The sequence below is a fragment of the Antedon bifida genome, chromosome 2 (assembly GCF_963402885.1).
Source record: "Antedon bifida chromosome 2, ecAntBifi1.1, whole genome shotgun sequence".
NCBI classification, from domain to species: Eukaryota; Metazoa; Echinodermata; class Crinoidea; order Comatulida; family Antedonidae; genus Antedon; species Antedon bifida.
In genome coordinates this window covers 25,498,040-25,516,195 of record NC_136227.1, presented here as the reverse complement: position 1 = coordinate 25,516,195, position 18,156 = coordinate 25,498,040, and the positions used below count along the sequence as shown (strand labels likewise).

Here is an 18,156-nt window from a genome sequence, read left to right as displayed (position 1 = left end):
TGTAAAAATGTTACTGATGAATTGTAACGACATTGGGAATTAACAAATGTGTTAAATAATATGTTTGCGACACAAAAGAGAGAAAAAAAGCTATCGATGGAATGGTGGGTACAAAATCCATGATAATTTAGCTACTTAGCTGAAATAAATTCGACGGGAACCTGATTTCACAAGAGGACCTCTTATATGAGTTTGTGAGGACTCCGTTTATAGAGGACATCTTAATATCTGTTCTAAAAACTCCTTAATATCAGTTCCAGAATTAACCTTAACTTATCAGTTCTTTTCTAATGAAGAATCTGGGAAATTTACAATCAAGCAACAACACCACATAATTCTACGTGAATTCTACTGTACGTGAACTAGCCTTAATACCGCCTGATTACGGTATATAGGCCTACAGTATTAGCTTCAGAATAAATGACGACGCATTCTACAGATATTTAAAAAAATGAAAATATTAAATTGGCTTCGTCGAAATGTTGTACCTTGATAGACAGACCCCCAAGCACAGGTAAATCCTCAGATTCTGCTTGATCACAGACAATCTGCACTGCAGCACAACTAAAAAGCAGTAAAAAGATTTTGGCACACACGGCGTATCATATAATTTGCGGACCATGACCGAAGCACTTCCGCTTCGATCTATTCGACGAAAATCAAAAAAGGATAACTATTTTCTGCTTTATATTTAATTTAATGTAATGGTGATCTAATAACAGGCGTAACAACACATAATACATATTGTAGTTTAATACTGGCTTAAATATGATTGTTTTATATAAACTGTATTTTAAAAAATGACAATAGAACTTCATTTTGCAATAGTACCTAATTTGGCGCCTTAGACGCCAAATTAAGTGCGGTACCTCATTTGGCAGCGGTACCTCATTTGGCGTGACAGTGCCTAAGCTAAAAAAAGTGGGGAGGCTAGCCTCTAGCTAGTCCTCGACTCTAGCATTTTTGACAAAATGATTGGTAGCTGGTACGCAGTTTTAATTCGTATGTACTGTACCTAATTAAAAACAGTAAAATTATTAATTTTCTCTAATAATGATTATACTTGAATTACAAAGAATATTCATGTTTACTTTTCTCGCGCGCAAGTATTTTGAAACACAATATTTTTCTGCTGAAAAAAATAAAAATGTTTTCACACAACGAACGAGGATGGAACGAGGCTGCATTAACATTTTCCTAAAAAGTACGAGCTCAATAACCAACGTAATAATTTAATTAAATATCTACAATATATCTTAACATCTAATGTATTATTAAAAATAATATTAGCCTAAATATCTAACAAAATTATAGTAATTTAAGAGATTTATAATGAAAACTTCTGAAACAAACTCTTACCATCTTCGGACGCCATGATAAATATACCCCACAATGCAACACAACTGCAAACATTAACCGGGGTACACACGTTTAAAAAAGAAAGTTAAGACAAAAACATAGTTTTTTTAACAGTTTAGGCATTTAAATCAATTTTAAAATATCTATATGATTGTTTATAATCAATTTAAATCAAACAATAAGCAAGTTGAAGTGTCATTGAAGTCAAATTATAACATCTATTCTGTAGTTTTTTTCACCCGGGTATAACAACGTTTATTTTTTTACGCGTAATTTTATCAAATTTTATGAGGGCGCAATTCAACTCGCAAGAATATTAGAACACCAGAGGGCGCCGCTACAAAAATGGCTGCGCCCAGTACAATCCACAAGTACTTTTCCTGTTTAATAGTTTAGTGTTTATTTATATGAAATTAGGTACCTAATAGTTGCAATTGAAGATCGATGTAGGTTAACAAAAGGTGTGTTTAAAAATATCAATTAACTATTCGTTTCGATAATTAAATGATATGGATTTTTTACTCGGCGGCGTAGCTTGTTGTGGGGCTTGTTTATTTTCCAATCCATTGGAGGTCGTGAAGACACGAATGCAGTTGCAAGGGGAACTGAAGGCCAAGGGTACCTACCATCGCCACTACCGAAATGTCTTTCATGCATTCTATACTATAGGAAAAGTCGACGGGCTATTAGCTTTACAAAAAGGCTTAATTTCGGCGCTATGGTACCAACTTTTTATGAATGGTGTACGACTTGGTACATATCAAACTCTGGCCGATATTGGTCTCACCAAAGATAAAGATGGAAAACCAATTTGGCACCGAAGTTTGATTGCTGGTGCTGTGTCTGGTTGCTGTGGTGCAATGGTTGGAAGTCCATTTTACTTAGTAAGTTCAGTAATAGATAATAGATTGCAGATTTTTAAAAAGAAAATATCAAGGATTTATTTAATATTAATTACTGTTCAGTGTCACGTTACTAAATGATAATGTTATAACAAAATTATGTTATGTTATTACAATTGTTTAATTTAAACAATTGTAATAAGTAACATAACATATATTGAAACTAATAATTGTAAATAAAAAACATGCAAAATGGCATGTCAAAATTTGTATTTTTACCTCTCACTAGGCCTAGGCCTAGTTGAGTTTTTAGAAATAAAAATATGGACAAGTATTAATATATTAAATAAAGTTGTTGAATATCTGTAGGTAAAAACCCACCTCCAAGCACAAGCAAATACTGCAATAGCTGTTGGCCATCAACATACCCATCATGGACTGCGTGATGCATTTATTGGAATTATTCGGACAGAAGGTATATCTGGTATGTGGAGGGGAGTAACTGGTGCAATGGCAAGAGTGATGGTAGGATCAGCCGTCCAACTGTCTACATTTAGCACCAGTAAAGAGTATGTCAAACAATCAAAGGTAAATTATACTCGGCATACTCTATGCTCAAGTATCTGTCTACCTTGATCTACCATGAAAATTTTTTATTAAGCAAATATGGTAGTGATATGCTTAAATATGGTAGTGATATGACATCATCATGTCCATATATGGGCACATCATATTTTTTTTGTCACATACTGTAATGTTTGATAGTGTAGACTTGCAACACTCTTTTTAACATATAACATTTACTTTACTTTTTCACTCATTTTCCATTTTAAACCACCTATGTAAAGTTGGTTTTTACACACACACAAACCTATACACTAAGAACTAGACTGAAATTTTAATATGTAATAACAAATTAAACTTCAATATTTCATTTCAGGTTTTTCGAGATGATAGTATAATGGTTCCTTTTACAGCTAGTATGGTTGGTGGCGTAGTTGTAGTCTGCTTTATGACACCGTTTGACGTCATCAGCACAAGGCTGTACAACCAAGGTGTTGATGCCAATGGCCGTGGAATGTACTACAGAGGATTTTTAGATTGTTTCTACAAGATTTTCCGTAACGAGGGCGTCCTTGCATTTTACAAGGGCTGGTCGGCCTCTTGGTTCAGATTAGCACCACACACCGTCCTTAGCTTAGTTTTCTGGGATCAGACTAAAGCCTTTTACAAGAATTTTAAATCAAACTAAAATATATAAAATAAATATAAAATTATAAACTATACTTTAGTGTAGAATTAGTACAGTATTAAAAATGTGACATATTACAGATCTCTAAGCTTACGGCATTAAATGCAGTTTAAATGTTATTTTTTTGGTTTTACCAATGTTATCGAAATCAAACTTCTCGAAAGAACTATAAAAAGTTGTATATTCTTGATTGGCGATAATGAATATATGTAAAACATATAAAACATTGAACTTTAAGTATTGATTCCGGGTAATGGTAATTGATGGGGTTCACCAGTAAAAGCAAAAACAAAATAGTACACAAGGCGAACTGAAGCGTTGACTAAAGCCGATTTTCCACAAGGCGGATTCCAAATCTCTCTGCAGCGAATTCTAGTTCCCTGAGTTTTTCCCTTGAACAGCGAAATTGGTACTTGGAATTGTTTCTACTTTTTGCGAATTGCGCAACCAATCAGAGCTTCTATGACGATAATTAAAAGATTATCAGACACGCGATAAACCATGATGAAAATCGCAACTATTCGCTTCGCACGTGCGTCCTGGAATTGAAATTGGTTCATAGGTAGTTCAGTTTCAACAATAAAAAAATAGGCCTAAATCTTCTTTTTAGTCGCGTGACGTGCAAACGCGACTCTACAGCCCACTATGTCAGTCGGTCGGTTGATCGGTAAACACTAACTCAAATGAGCACGCGGCTGCAGCCATGTATATGACCTTTTTTTGCCAGCTCAGCTTAGTAAAACTCTTGGAACTTCGATAAAATATTCCATATAAATGACTATTAATTTTTTTGTAAGTTCACCTTGTTCTTTCATAGTCCAGCTGGCATTGAATTTCACACGACCTGTTTTGATAACGTTTGAATTTCGCACAATATTTACTTTTCTGCGCACGTTGATACGCGTCCACGACAATGCGCGCTAACGCGTGTGGTTCCTATGGTTAATGTTGTCACGGGTTCGAATGTCTCTCGGAGCCCTGAAGCACATTGTTGATTGATTCCATGCATTACGACGATGTAGGATCGGAACTCATTTGTTCCCGTTTATTGTGACAGGAACGTTACTAAAAAACAAAATCTAACAGTATGATGGACTTGGATATGTATTCTGCCATCACTGCATGTGATAACAGACTGGTGTGGAATCTAATACGAGATGAAGTTGGCAACGAACTTCTTGGCAAAGACATTGTTCCGGTGCCGTCTATCATAGAAGCACAGCAGTTTGAAATACTCACTTTGTTCGTGAAAGAAAAACGTTCCTTACTATCTCGTCTACTTCGGCGTGAACGTCCGAAATTTAAAATCCTTGGACCACTGGAACAATTTCTCGACCACAAACGAGGAGATTCGAAATCCATAATGAACAGAATGACTGCTTTAGTAAAGTCTGCGCAGGTTTTCACTCGTGACTACTTTTACAGGAGATCACAGATGGTGGAAGGAGTAAGTAAGTCAATACAATTGTCAGTGAAAGAGACCAATAAATTCATATCACCACTGACGGCATCCTATGGCGAGCTGGTGCTAGATATTACAAACCCCCGACTTAAGGGGATAAGGAAGGTGTACTTGATCAGTGAAGTGTGTTACGCCAGATACATGGATCTAATGACGTGTTACAATTCAGAAGAAGATTATAAAGACTGTCAAAAAGGAACACCAGTAGGATTCTGTTATGTTAAGATACCAATGGCAGCAGATGGCACAATTGGACCAGTGAAAGAGTGCGTACAACTTACACAGAATGACCAAGTAGACTGGGTGTATGAAACGAACAACAACAGAACGCATACCTCTACGACGTTTGAAGAAATGGAAGTTTAAGGCCTAATTAATAATAGCAATTATTATACGATTATAAAATTATTGGCCTATTGTGTTTTTTTAATGAACAAGGCAAATGGGATATAGGCCAAATGTAATTTTTATTTTAATATTATTTATCAGCAATGTGGATCAATAAATATTCAAAGGTTGGTGTGGTTCATGTGAGGGATGCGCATTATATTGAGTGGAAGTCATTCTTGATGCAAATATGCTATTCAAGGGGGGTGGGGGGAGGGGAGGGCACCTATAATATTAGTAACCCCATCATGAAATGTACAGTACATCCCCAGAAGGTATACATTAATACCTCGCATACCTCAGCAATTATTTTGGCTAGTTGGTTATTTTTCGGAATTGAACCACAACGCCTCATCCGCCGACAAGCAATGGAGCACAGTTTGGTATAAAACCATTGGGAGCTGCTCTAATCTCCTAAATGCATATACACGGGCAAAATTGGAATCGGATATTTTCATCTCATTTTTCAACTATCAATCCAACTCGTCAAATGTAAGTGACTATCTAGTTCACTAAATTCCCTCCATTCGGCTTTCTATGGTTACAATAAGAGCACTCGCAACTTCGAGTGACGTCACTGCCTAGCTTTGACGTGTGTCTTCCAAAAAAGACACACAAAAACAAGTCCACATGATGATCATCTGCATGATCTCTGCACAACATGAACACAACATATATAGACATCTACCGTTTTATGAAGTAAAGAGGTCCGTCATGATTGGTTAATTTCTAGCGTACCATAGATTATAAATTCATAAGTTAGATTACTGATCCTAGGTTTGTGGATAGATAGACATCTTGTTTGTGTTTTAAATAATAAAAAGGGGCATAGGAGAAAATGTTTTATTTTCTTAAATCGGTTTTATGGATGATAGGCTTATTATTTCCGTTTTCGTCATGTCTACGTACGCCAAAGCATAATATTAACAAAGACCCTCTAAATAGAACTTCTGGCCAGGCGGCAACACATCAACCCAAGCAGAGGACAACAGTATCAGCGCAAATAGGCGGAGAACAAGAAATTGATGATATCATCAGCAGGTAGGTGGCCTACCCACCGTGTCGCGTATAATACTTTAATAATAATGTAATATGCCTAAATAGATTTTGTTTATATATGAAATCAAGCTAGCTAGGCCTCCACATATGTCACACGTTATTTGTTAACAGTACATTTAGTTAAATCATTTATTTTACATCACATCTAACACTACCTCTCGTCCACACCACACATAGTTTTCCATAGGTAAACACACACGTGCTATCATGTGCACGTCACACATGGTAGGTGGTTAATCAATGATGCGTTAAGTAAAGATAAAAGTAGGAGGCGCGCGCTTACACGTCACGCAGGAGTATGGTTTTCAAAGTTAATAAATAAAATACTTCCAATACTATTTATTCCGACAAATATTTAGTTTGTTATGTTTTTATTAGATCAACAATTACCTCAATACCAATGAAGAGTGACCATAATGAAGGTGGAGAAAAATACGGGAAACGTATGCAAACTAACGCAAAGGCTAACATACTTTTAGAGCCGCTAGAGGGCGAAATAGCGTTAGGGACAATTAAATTTAACTTCAAAAATGTTATGAAAGGGGAACCGGTAGGTATAAATACGAAAATAATAAATAAAAAAATACACATAGCTTTAAATAAAAGAAAAAAATCGCTATCTCTTCTATTTATCAAAGGTCTACATTGAAATGATTTCATTTGTATAAATTATATTTATTTTACAGAATATCCGTTCTCGTTCGAAATACAGTATTCAGATATGATTAAACCAAATTTCGCTTTTTAATATTTATTTATTATTCTACTGTTGTTATAGGGTGTTTCTGGACCAAGGGGACCACGAGGTAGACAAGGTATGATGGGAAAACGAGGACAAAGGGTATGTCAAACAATCAATCGAAAAAACCGTATATACTGTCGTTGTTGTTTTTTGTTCGTGACAAAACGGAAGATATACGTAGTTGTCTACAGAGGCGTATACGAAATTAAATTATAAGACCAGTAAATGATCTCTTTCGTCATAGTTCCGCACATTTAAAAGAGCGCGGATCTCTAACTACTACCTGTTGTCTATTGTTCTTCCAAATTGCAATGTTCTTGCTCAGACAATTATCTTCCAAAATTATCATGTTCTAATTGTTTCTGTAGTTGATCTCGCATCAACTGTTTAGGGGATCGATGAGGGCGCCACAATTACCCGACGCAGACAGTAGATAATACCACGACAAACCATATACTGTTATGGTAACTTTATTCAAAGACTGGCTCTCTCTGTAAGTCTGGTGACTAAACATAAGAAAGGTCTAATTAACATCAGATAACTAGTGTCGTACATCATAAAACACAATAATCATAAAACGTAAGGTATAAGAACAAGCATTATGCCGTCAGTACAGGAATGTAGTCAAAGCGCATACATTATCTCTATGGTCAACTTGAATCATTATAAACAGTTATAGATTAACATTTCAAACAAGCAAATAAACAAATGACTGCGATGCCAGTCCGAGCTACTGTATAAACTTACGAAAACTATGGCGCAACTATCCAATTCTACAACTGATCAGTAATCATCAATCAGCTTTCACGACGCAGTACATCTCAAATGTACCAACACTGTAAACAAATGTACAATCTTACCAATAAAATCTTATAACAAACATAAGAATACATATCATCATCATAGCATAATTATTATTACTAAACAACTTAATCAGCCTCAAGTAGGCATAACGTTAGGCTTACAAACATCGCCATTAACAATCAGATAGTCAAAGGAACATAATAAACGCACTTGAAATATAAAATAATTTGATAGGATAGTTAACATATAAGTACTACAGCAAATCATGTAACCTTAATATGATAGAACACTAACGGTAGGCTCCACAACCCACGTAGCAAACTCTCTATCGTACGCTTATGGGCGCAGCCATATTTGTTTACATTCTCAATTTGACCTATTGACCTGTGACCTCAACGTCGGTCATAAACACACGCCATAAAGTGAACCACGCACGATCCACAGCGCGCTGAATACATAGGCTTAATTTAAACGTAATAAGGGAAGCGTTTCCCTGCGTTAAACTCAATAACGATTACAGTGTTAGGTACTGCAATTAATATACGATAATATTATAATGTATAAAGAAGTCAAACATACCAAATATACATCAATCAAGTATAAAATGAGTGGTCGAAAATGCACGTCAAATCCTGTTCACATTCAGGATACCACTGACGCGCGCTAAACATACCATGTGACAACACACGAACAATGTCGCCCTCTATAAAGATTTGCAAAACTCTTACACACCCCCCTGTAAAATTCAAAGAAATTTTACACTCTAACCAGTAGCAATCGAGGATCTGTATACAATGCAAAGTTTGACAACTGGTCGTTTTAGAATATTGTTGTTAACCTTAACATCAACGCTTCTAACGTGCCCATCTTTACTTCTATACACGCGAAGTACCTTGCCCATAGGCCATCTTCCTCTGGGTGTAGTCTCGTCAACTAAAAGTACGACGTCGTCCACCATTACATTCCCTTTCGGTGTAGTCCATTTATTTCTCTTCTGTAATAATGGAAGATACTCCTTCCTCCAACGGGTCCAGAATAACGAAGCCAGGTATTGCACCTGCAGCCATCTCCTTTTGCCGTACGTCGCTGACTTGTCGGTAGAATTGTCGACTGGCGCATCTGGACCTTTCCTGAGAAGTAGTAGATGATTCGGTGTAAGTGGCTCCTCATCTCTTGTATCTTGAGAAATATCGGTGAGTGGCCTTGAGTTGAGGATTGATTCTACTTCAGTTAGAACAGTCGTTAGCACATCCTCATGAACGGTCTGCTGTCTTAATACACCATGCAATATCCTGCGTACAGATTTTATCAACCGTTCCCAGGCACCTCCAAAATGGCTTGCGCTAGGTGGATTAAAGTGCCATTCAAACATCTTAGTATGGCAGAATCGTTCTAATTTATCGTTGTTAAAAGACTTCATAGCTTCCTTTAACTCTCTTTCGCCACCATGAAAGTTAGTACCATTGTCGCTAAACATCTTTTCGGGCTGACCTCTTCTAGCGACAAATCGTCTCAAAGCGTTAATGAAAGAATCGGTGTCAAGACCCTTTGCCAATTCCAAGTGCACAGCTCGGATTACCAGACAAGTAAATATACATCCGTAACGTTTTACTATACTTCTACCCTGCTTTACATCAATTGGACCGAAATAATCCACACCCACAAACGTAAAGGGTGGCTTGCTGTCTGTTACTCTTTCTGCCGGTAACTCTGCCATCATTTGTTGAGCTGGTCTAGCTTGATATTTCTTACATACAACACAATTTCTCAACGCACCCTTTACTGCAGAGCGACCCTTTATCACCCAGAAACGTTCACGTAAAGAATTTAATGTAGAAGCCCAACCGCTATGACCTACTCTCTGATGATGATGTCGTATAATAAGTTTGGTAACATCTGTATCTGCTGGTAACAGAATGGGATGTTTTGTACATTCATCCACACTTGCTCGCCCAATTCGTCCTCCTACTCTTAAGAGGTCTCCTATCAAGACAGGATTTAGTTTGGCAAAACGCTTGTCAGTCTTCCAATGGCTAAGTTCGGTTTTCTGCAACCAAGTGAGTATTTGTGTTTCACTATCCTTGATCTCGTCTACAGATAAATTGTTCCCTTGCCTCGGTCTAGCCTTGATCACGTTCTTGAAACGTAATATCCAAGCATACACACGAACTAACTTTGTCCATGATGAATATCTCAGTACTAGCTCTTGCAGCACAGTGTTTTTACCTACATTGGTAGTGGTGTGGGTGAAGGCAGCTAACTTAACTTCAGGATCTACGGAATTATTTGTATCTGCAATATAGATATTTGGCCAATTATCTTCACTGTCCGTCAAGTATTCAGGACCTGTAAGCCATTTAGTTATCTGAAGAGTTCCTCTAGAGCCTTCATCTGACGGGTTATCTTCGCTCCTGACGTGTCGCCATTGGTGTGGTTGAGATGTTTCTCTGATTCTTGCGACTCGGTTTGCTACAAAGGTTTTAAAGCGCTTATTCTCGTTCTTGATGTACCCTAGTACGATCATAGAGTCGGACCAAAATGTTGTTTTGGCTAGATGAAACCGAGTTTCAATTTCTCTTCTTACAATTCCATCTAATTTTACTGCAAGTACAGCACCCAGCAATTCCAGTCGTGGAATTGATATGTTTTTCAACGGGCTCACCTTCGCCTTGCCTATAGCGAAGCTTACGTCAACATCATTGTTTCTTGAAGTCGTTCTGAAATATGCTACCGCTGCATAACCTTTCTCCGAAGCATCACAAAACACGTGCAGTTGGGTGTTCACAGCTACTTCTAACTTCATCCAACGAGGGACTTTAACATACTGTAGGTTGGAGATACTTGAGGTCCACTGGTTCCAGACATTACCCTCGTCACCTTTCTTGTGTGTGACTGGCTCGGCGTGTCCCTTGGAGATGTATGTTTCTACCGTCTCAACATATTTAGCCCTTAGACCTTCATCTTTGTCCAGCTTTCGCTTTAGGCTCGCCAATCTGATCTCGGCTATTGGTTTGTTGCAAGGAAGTGGATGGTCATCATATTTCCATAAAAGACCTATTTGGTAGTGTTTGGATTCTTGGTGTAATGTAGTACTGACTAAAATATCTCTAGCCCTTCTATCTTCCACAGAATCTTCTTCAACTTCTAGACCTTTGTTGTCTAGTTCCCAAGTTTGTTGCAGCTGCTGCATAAGTTGTTCGTTCGACACCGAAACGCTGATTCTATTACTATTGGACGTCAATTTTCCTTTTGTTTCCTTACCGGGACCCATCACGCACCATCCAAGCTGAGTTCTAACAGCATAGGGTTCCTTGGCTTTACCACGCCTCTCTTCTTGGACCCAGAAGGCTTCCGGTGTATCAGCACCAATTAGCAGTTGTACGTCTAGACCATTATCTAATTCTATAGGCAAACTCTTGAGGTGGTCCCAAGCACTCAATTCTTTTAGAGTTGGGATGGACTCTTTACCTGCAGGGACACTCTCTACAGTCAGCACCTTCAACGATAATTCTTTTTTCTCCCGTATACCGCTGACGTTAACATCAAATGAGAAGCCTACCTTGTCGGCATCGCCATTGACTGTTGTTGCCGTATATTTCACTCTTTGACCAGCAACACCGAGTTTCCTCCTTAGGGCTTCGGAGCAGAGACTTGAATCTGAGCCGTTATCAAGTAAAGCCAACGTCTTTACCTTGTTCCCATTACTTGCAACAACTTCTACGGGAACAGTCATCAAGTAAATATTTCGGCCGCTTATAGCTGCTAATGATGTTACGCCTTCTGGAGGATGCAGCAGATCATGATGTCTAGTGGACTTGCATGTCTTGCATTCTGTTTTTCTATGACACTTCGAAGATATGTGGCCAGGTATCAGACATCTATAACATAGCCTCTTAGCTTTCACAGTTTTTACCTTATCATCATAAGACATGTCTATAAATTGTTCACAATTATAAATTCTATGATCTCTTTCGCAGGCAAAACAAGATAAGCCCTTGGACGTCTTGACAACATTTGTTCGTACCTTTGGTTTTTCGGTGTCTTTGGATCCATTTAATTTACTCCCCGACTTACCCACGCTTCGGCCGAACATATTACAAGAAACCTCTGCTTGCCTTTCTACAAACTTCAACATATCTTGAAATGTTGGTTCACCACTCTCTAAAATGTTATGTGCGACATTTGCCCATTTGTTTTGTAACACAGTGGGCAACAAAGATTGGACCTTTAACAAGTTACTGGTGCTATTGAGATCACTAGTATACCCCATTTGTGTTAACGTTACATCACACTTCTTCATTGCACTTACCAGTGACCAAAGTGCGTCACCATCGCCTATGGTTATTTGCTTTCGGGTTTGCATGTCAGTCATTAAAGCACTTAAAATCATGTGAGGCTGGCCAAATTGTTTACGTAAAATTTCAAGAGCCTTATCATAGCCTCCAGATTCCATTAAAGGACAGCTATCTATGCAACAGCGTGCTTTACCTTTGCACAACTGAAGGAGATATTGAAGTTTAGTATTATCATTAGACAATTTTGATGCAACATTAGTTTTAAAGTTATTTACAAAGGTCCAGTAATCAACTGGATCACCATTAAATTCTAAAACCTCAGCCTTAGGCAACTCAAGTGCCAACTTTAACTCGTTAAGGCCGCTAAAGGTACCACTACTAGAAGTGGGTCCACCATCTGAAGTGGATACATTAGATACATGACTAACACTACTAGAAGTGGGTCCACTATCGGAAGTGGCTACATTAGATACATGACTAACCTCCTTTACTACAGGTTTGTGCTTAGCAAGGAATTTTTTCGCTAAATTCTTGGCCTTCCAAAAGGCCTCTTGAGAAGTCTCCATCCACTGTTCTTCAGTTTCGAATGCTTCATCGTCGAGTAGCTCACCTAATCTCTGGTGTGCACATTCTAGTTTCTCAAACGCTACTTCAGACTTGGCTAACAGTTCTGTCACAACCGATAAGTCTGCTTCCTCTTCTTTGAGTTGCGCGTTTAGCATGTTCAGGTTACGGGTCATCGACGCTTTCTGGCTACGCCGATGATTTCTCAGCTCCTTCGTCTTAGCTTCCAGATCTTCCATGTTGACTTAGATGCTGAGTTTTCTCACTGTAGTTGATCTCGCATCAACTGTTTAGGGGATCGATGAGGGCGCCACAATTACCCGACGCAGACAGTAGATAATACCACGACAAACCATATACTGTTATGGTAACTTTATTCAAAGACTGGCTCTCTCTGTAAGTCTGGTGACTAAACATAAGAAAGGTCTAATTAACATCAGATAACTAGTGTCGTACATCATAAAACACAATAATCATAAAACGTAAGGTATAAGAACAAGCATTATGCCGTCAGTACAGGAATGTAGTCAAAGCGCATACATTATCTCTATGGTCAACTTGAATCATTATAAACAGTTATAGATTAACATTTCAAACAAGCAAATAAACAAATGACTGCGATGCCAGTCCGAGCTACTGTATAAACTTACGAAAACTATGGCGCAACTATCCAATTCTACAACTGATCAGTAATCATCAATCAGCTTTCACGACGCAGTACATCTCAAATGTACCAACACTGTAAACAAATGTACAATCTTACCAATAAAATCTTATAACAAACATAAGAATACATATCATCATCATAGCATAATTATTATTACTAAACAACTTAATCAGCCTCAAGTAGGCATAACGTTAGGCTTACAAACATCGCCATTAACAATCAGATAGTCAAAGGAACATAATAAACGCACTTGAAATATAAAATAATTTGATAGGATAGTTAACATATAAGTACTACAGCAAATCATGTAACCTTAATATGATAGAACACTAACGGTAGGCTCCACAACCCACGTAGCAAACTCTCTATCGTACGCTTATGGGCGCAGCCATATTTGTTTACATTCTCAATTTGACCTATTGACCTGTGACCTCAACGTCGGTCATAAACACACGCCATAAAGTGAACCACGCACGATCCACAGCGCGCTGAATACATAGGCTTAATTTAAACGTAATAAGGGAAGCGTTTCCCTGCGTTAAACTCAATAACGATTACAGTGTTAGGTACTGCAATTAATATACGATAATATTATAATGTATAAAGAAGTCAAACATACCAAATATACATCAATCAAGTATAAAATGAGTGGTCGAAAATGCACGTCAAATCCTGTTCACATTCAGGATACCACTGACGCGCGCTAAACATACCATGTGACAACACACGAACAATGTCGCCCTCTATAAAGATTTGCAAAACTCTTACAGTTTCTTTTTAATGACGTAATCTTTTCAAAATATTAAAAATATACATGTGTCTCGTAATTTCTATTCTATTCGTATATCTATTCTATACACTGTAAAATGCAGTATAATTAATAATACAGTGTATTATATGACACATAAAATAGAAACAATTTTATATTATTTTCGCGGATATAACCTACTACCGTACCGATTATCTCTGTTTCTTCAGTCACGAAAGGACACACATAATTCGTCAAAATGATGATTTAAAATCTAGTTATTATTGAATTTGACAGGGTGAGAAAGGCGAGGCTGGCGTATTGGACACAAGTAATGCACCAAGGGCGATACGGTTTAGACATGTTAAAGAAGAGTGTACAACTGAATGTGCTGGGACAGTTCGACTTAATGAAAATGGTATGTACAGTACTGACGTAATTGTTATTGTTGGTAGGATCGATTATACAATATGTTGCTATATGCTTTGACCGATTGAATCGCACACATCCGTTGAATCAGTCAAAATAAAGCACAGCATAAGTTAGGCATTCACAAAAGTAATGTTTGCGGTCTTTAGTATAGCCAATGGGATGTAAAGATGAATCGAAAAAAGGGGTTAATGAAACGCAAAGTACAAATAGCTCGTGAATAAACGCCGACGATTGGAACAGTCACTCTGTAATCTTTTAAAGAATTGTATTAAAAAAAAACAAACAAATGGAGAACGATAATGAGAGAACGTTTGCGAGAGTGAATTAAGCTTGGTTCCCACTAGCGACGCAACGTAACGCAATCTACGCAACATAAGCAAATGCCCTTCCAATAATTGTGTTTGTCCCCGCCTGCGTGAAATCAAACCTGCGATTTTTTCAGCACTGATGCATCGTCGGTTCCCACTTGTGATTACGAAATATACAGCACTTTGCGTCAATACGTCATAGCGTTGCGTTACGTTGCGTCGCTAGTGGGAACCACGCTTTAGATTGATACTAATTACCGTAGCTAATTGTTATTTTTTAATTTATTTTTGTAGGTGACGCCCTTGAGCTGTGCTCATCCAATCAGTGGTCTGTACTTTACGCACCTATTCAACGCGACGTGCTTGGACCAGTTTCTCAACATGAAATCACACCACCTAAATCTTGCCTCGACGCGCGGCTGCGCAGTGCAGGTTACGATAACGGCATGTACTGGATAAATGCAAAGCCTGGGTACGCAGACTTTATCATGCTATTACAAACTTATACCGTAACAACTCGAAAAGAAGTCCATAGGCTTGTTAGAAGTCCATAGGCTTGTTAGAAGTCCATAGGCTTGTTAGAAGTCCATAGGCTTGTTAGAAGTCCATATAGGCTTGTTAGAAGTCCATAGGCTTGTTAGAGGTCCATAGGCTTGTTAGAAGTTCATAGGCTTGTTAGAAGTCCATAGGCTTGTTAGAAGTCCATAGGCTTGTTAGAAGTCCATAGGCTTGTTAGAAGTCCATAGGCTTGTTAGAAGTCCATATAGGCTTGTTAGAAGTCCATAGGCTTGTTAGAGGTCCATAGGCTTGTTAGAAGTCCATAGGCTTGTTAGAAGTCCATAGGCTTGTTAGAAGTCCATAGGCTTGTTAGAAGTCCATAGGCTTGTTAGAAGTCCATAGGCTTGTTAGAAGTCCATAGGCTTGTTAGAAGTCCATAGGCTTGTTAGAAGCCCATAGGCTTGTTAGAAGCCCATGGATTTTAATCTGGGACTCTAGGACCACTCATGTTACGACAACAATCTCAAATCATATGGAGCTATAGCTGCATTCTAAACTCTTCACACAAACACCATCGAAAGAATCATATTTGAAGAATTAATACTTGGCATAATCGCATCAAACGTAATAATACATGTTTTGGGTGTCATTTAATACTTTTTCTTTACTACTGTACAGTGTACACGCACATTATAATTTTGTTCATGATTATTTCATTTTCACCCTCTCCCTATCTCTCTATAGATGAGATATTTACATAAAATAAATCAAAACATAAAAACGTTATTTACCTTTTTTAAGCAGCACAAATGAGTTCTCATCACGTGTCTACTGCGATATGACTACGTCTGGAGGAGGTTGGACGCTTGTTGCCAAGGTAACACAGAACTTTGCATGGGTGTGTCCAGAGCAAAATGGCAACGCGTGTACGAGTAGTTCGTCGTCCATCGATCCACGTCAATCAAACTTGTTTCATAATGTACATGAACGTGATGTTGTAGATTTCGTTGAAGAATATGGAAGGGAATCCGGAACACATCTAAGAAACTCACTTATTCGTGAGATATTTATGTCTGGTAAGCTAGAGTTTTCGTTTCGGGACGGTAGCTTAACATGCCGTGATGAATAGAACGTGTATTCCGACCACGTGCACAACTGTGACGGTCTGTTTGTTTAACGTCTCCTCCGTCTACCGGTACCGTCCCGAAACGAACAATTATTAAAAAAATGTTATACAAGTAGGTCTAATACTGTTGCTGTGAGGTAATATGTATTTACAGTATCTACCCGAAATTAGTAAATGACGAGAGATACACAATTTGACGAAAACGTTTGTTTAATTAATAGCGAACTTTCGTTTCCATACAGTAATTTAAGTTATACCGTTTCCTCCTTCGTCTATCGCCTGGAAATGAAATTCAAAACCTAACGTACGGTATTTCGTTTCATCTATTCAATACACCATTTAGGTACAATCTGCTTTCTGCACACAGGTCGTCGACAGATCCGATTCACGTTTATAAGCGGCAACGGATGGGAAGCATCTGATGACGCGTACGCAAGTTTCCGACATACAGACGATACTTCATCCTTATTTGCAGACGACACGTGGGAGATGTACAGCCGGACAAACGGCGATTTCTCGTGGAATATCATTAAACATCAGCGGGCGGAGAAGTCATTCAGCGGCGACATAATTTGTTGGGGAAACACGGATGATATAAATTATAGGTAAGAGCATGATGATTTCTTACGTTTTAACCATTTGGTATTGGACGTCCCTGTGCATACAGATTCAGTAAATATGTGGCGATATTTTTTTCGTAGACGCAATCGCTAAATCAAATTAAAGTCCAATTGAAAACCACGGATGAGAAACGACAGACATATCTTAACACAATATGACTTAAACCCTATTTAAAAACTGTGCATTATGATAACATCATTGCTTTTTGTAGATACTACGAGGGAGGTCTACATATGGGACTCCCTACCGAAGATGGTAAACCATGTCATCTCCTTCAAGACACCGAAGCAATAATGTTAAAGAGCCACTATGCGACGATGGGATCAGGTCAGCCGACATGGGCGACGAACCAGTGCGGATTACTTGGTTCAGAAATGTTTGGAGTGATAAGTTCAAAAGTAGCAATATGGGTGCGATAAGATGCGACTTAAATAAACTACATAATGTTCACGCATTAACGCCTACCACACCACAACACCGGTGCTTCACATTGGAGAGTAAAGATTGGTTCCCACCTCGACGCAACGCAAGTGAATTGACCAGCGACAGTTCGGATGATCTATCACGTCTCGGGTGGTCAAATTAAGGCCAACTCAGGCAGCATCGTACGACGATGCCCGACGAAACGTCTTGAGTCGTCTGACTTGAATCCAGACGAGACGAGTCGTCTTGAGATAGCGTCGGACGTAGTTTTTTCGTCTAGAATTTTAATACATGTTTCATTTTGTCCCGACGAGACGACTCGTCGGGCCTCTTGTGTGACGCTGTCTGAATTGGTCTTTACTTGCGTTGCGCTTACGTACGTGGGAAACAAGTTCTAGGTCCAAGTGCAACAAACAGGCTGCTGACTGCATACCAGAGCGATAGCATCAAGCGCTATGTGTGTACACACTGCAGACATTTCCAGGCATTGAGCATCAACCGAAAAAGTATATTATTTTGACACGTACCGTTACAACATGACGTGCGTTAGCTTTTAGCTCAAAATAA

General features: G+C 38.4%; 6 protein-coding genes across 6 annotated transcripts in view; 4 read left to right on the top strand and 2 right to left on the bottom strand.

Annotated features, from left to right (window-relative positions):
* The window catches only part of LOC144858727 (uncharacterized), a 28,786-nt gene extending 27,200 nt beyond the window's left edge, over positions 1-1,586 (bottom strand). Inside the window, exon 1 of the mRNA XM_078714825.1 lies at positions 1,360-1,586. Within this exon, the coding sequence (XP_078570951.1) occupies positions 1,360-1,375 (16 nt within the window). The 5' untranslated portion in view covers positions 1,376-1,586. The remainder of the gene's footprint in view (positions 1-1,359) is intronic.
* LOC144858790 (YEATS domain-containing protein 4-like) overlaps positions 1-18,156 on the top strand; it is a 163,466-nt gene that overhangs the window by 38,258 nt on the left and 107,052 nt on the right. The gene's annotated exons all lie outside the window — the stretch shown is intronic.
* LOC144858781 (solute carrier family 25 member 35-like) lies at positions 1,668-3,690 on the top strand. The gene is made up of 3 exons (XM_078714895.1): positions 1,668-2,243; positions 2,571-2,789; positions 3,142-3,690. Exons 1-3 carry the CDS (start codon positions 1,869-1,871, stop codon positions 3,451-3,453), a joined length of 906 nt encoding a protein of 301 aa, XP_078571021.1. The 5' UTR covers positions 1,668-1,868; the 3' UTR covers positions 3,454-3,690.
* On the top strand, positions 4,541-5,281 carry LOC144835550 (uncharacterized protein C11orf42-like). Its single transcript, XM_078690630.1, has one exon. It carries the CDS (start codon positions 4,541-4,543, stop codon positions 5,279-5,281), a length of 741 nt encoding a protein of 246 aa, XP_078546756.1.
* Positions 7,519-13,005, bottom strand: LOC144835549 (uncharacterized). Its single transcript, XM_078690629.1, has 2 exons — positions 8,487-13,005; positions 7,519-7,939 (listed from the first exon to the last, which is right to left on the bottom strand). The coding sequence occupies exon 1, from the start codon at positions 13,003-13,005 to the stop codon at positions 8,671-8,673; it is 4,335 nt and encodes a 1,444-aa protein (XP_078546755.1). The 3' UTR covers positions 7,519-7,939; positions 8,487-8,670.
* On the top strand, positions 13,271-17,700 carry LOC144835547 (uncharacterized). Its single transcript, XM_078690628.1, has 6 exons — positions 13,271-13,279; positions 14,479-14,599; positions 15,216-15,393; positions 16,224-16,495; positions 16,913-17,150; positions 17,378-17,700. Exons 1-6 carry the CDS (start codon positions 13,271-13,273, stop codon positions 17,583-17,585), a joined length of 1,026 nt encoding a protein of 341 aa, XP_078546754.1. The 3' UTR covers positions 17,586-17,700.

Excerpts from the sequence above, each read along its gene's own strand:
- LOC144835549 (XM_078690629.1), bottom strand. The coding sequence starts at position 13,005 with ATGGAAGATCTGGAAGCTAAGACGAAGGAGCTGAGAAATCATCGGCGT.
- LOC144858781 (XM_078714895.1), top strand. The coding sequence starts at position 1,869 with ATGGATTTTTTACTCGGCGGCGTAGCTTGTTGTGGGGCTTGTTTATTT. Across the intron at positions 2,244-2,570 it reads TTGGAAGTCCATTTTACTTA|GTAAAAACCCACCTCCAAGC; the intron begins GTAAGTTCAGTA and ends GAATATCTGTAG. Across the intron at positions 2,790-3,141 it reads AGTATGTCAAACAATCAAAG|GTTTTTCGAGATGATAGTAT; the intron begins GTAAATTATACT and ends ATTTCATTTCAG.
- LOC144835547 (XM_078690628.1), top strand. Across the intron at positions 15,394-16,223 it reads TGGATAAATGCAAAGCCTGG|CACAAATGAGTTCTCATCAC; the intron begins GTACGCAGACTT and ends TTTTTTAAGCAG. Across the intron at positions 17,151-17,377 it reads ACGGATGATATAAATTATAG|ATACTACGAGGGAGGTCTAC; the intron begins GTAAGAGCATGA and ends TGCTTTTTGTAG.
- LOC144835550 (XM_078690630.1), top strand. The coding sequence starts at position 4,541 with ATGATGGACTTGGATATGTATTCTGCCATCACTGCATGTGATAACAGA.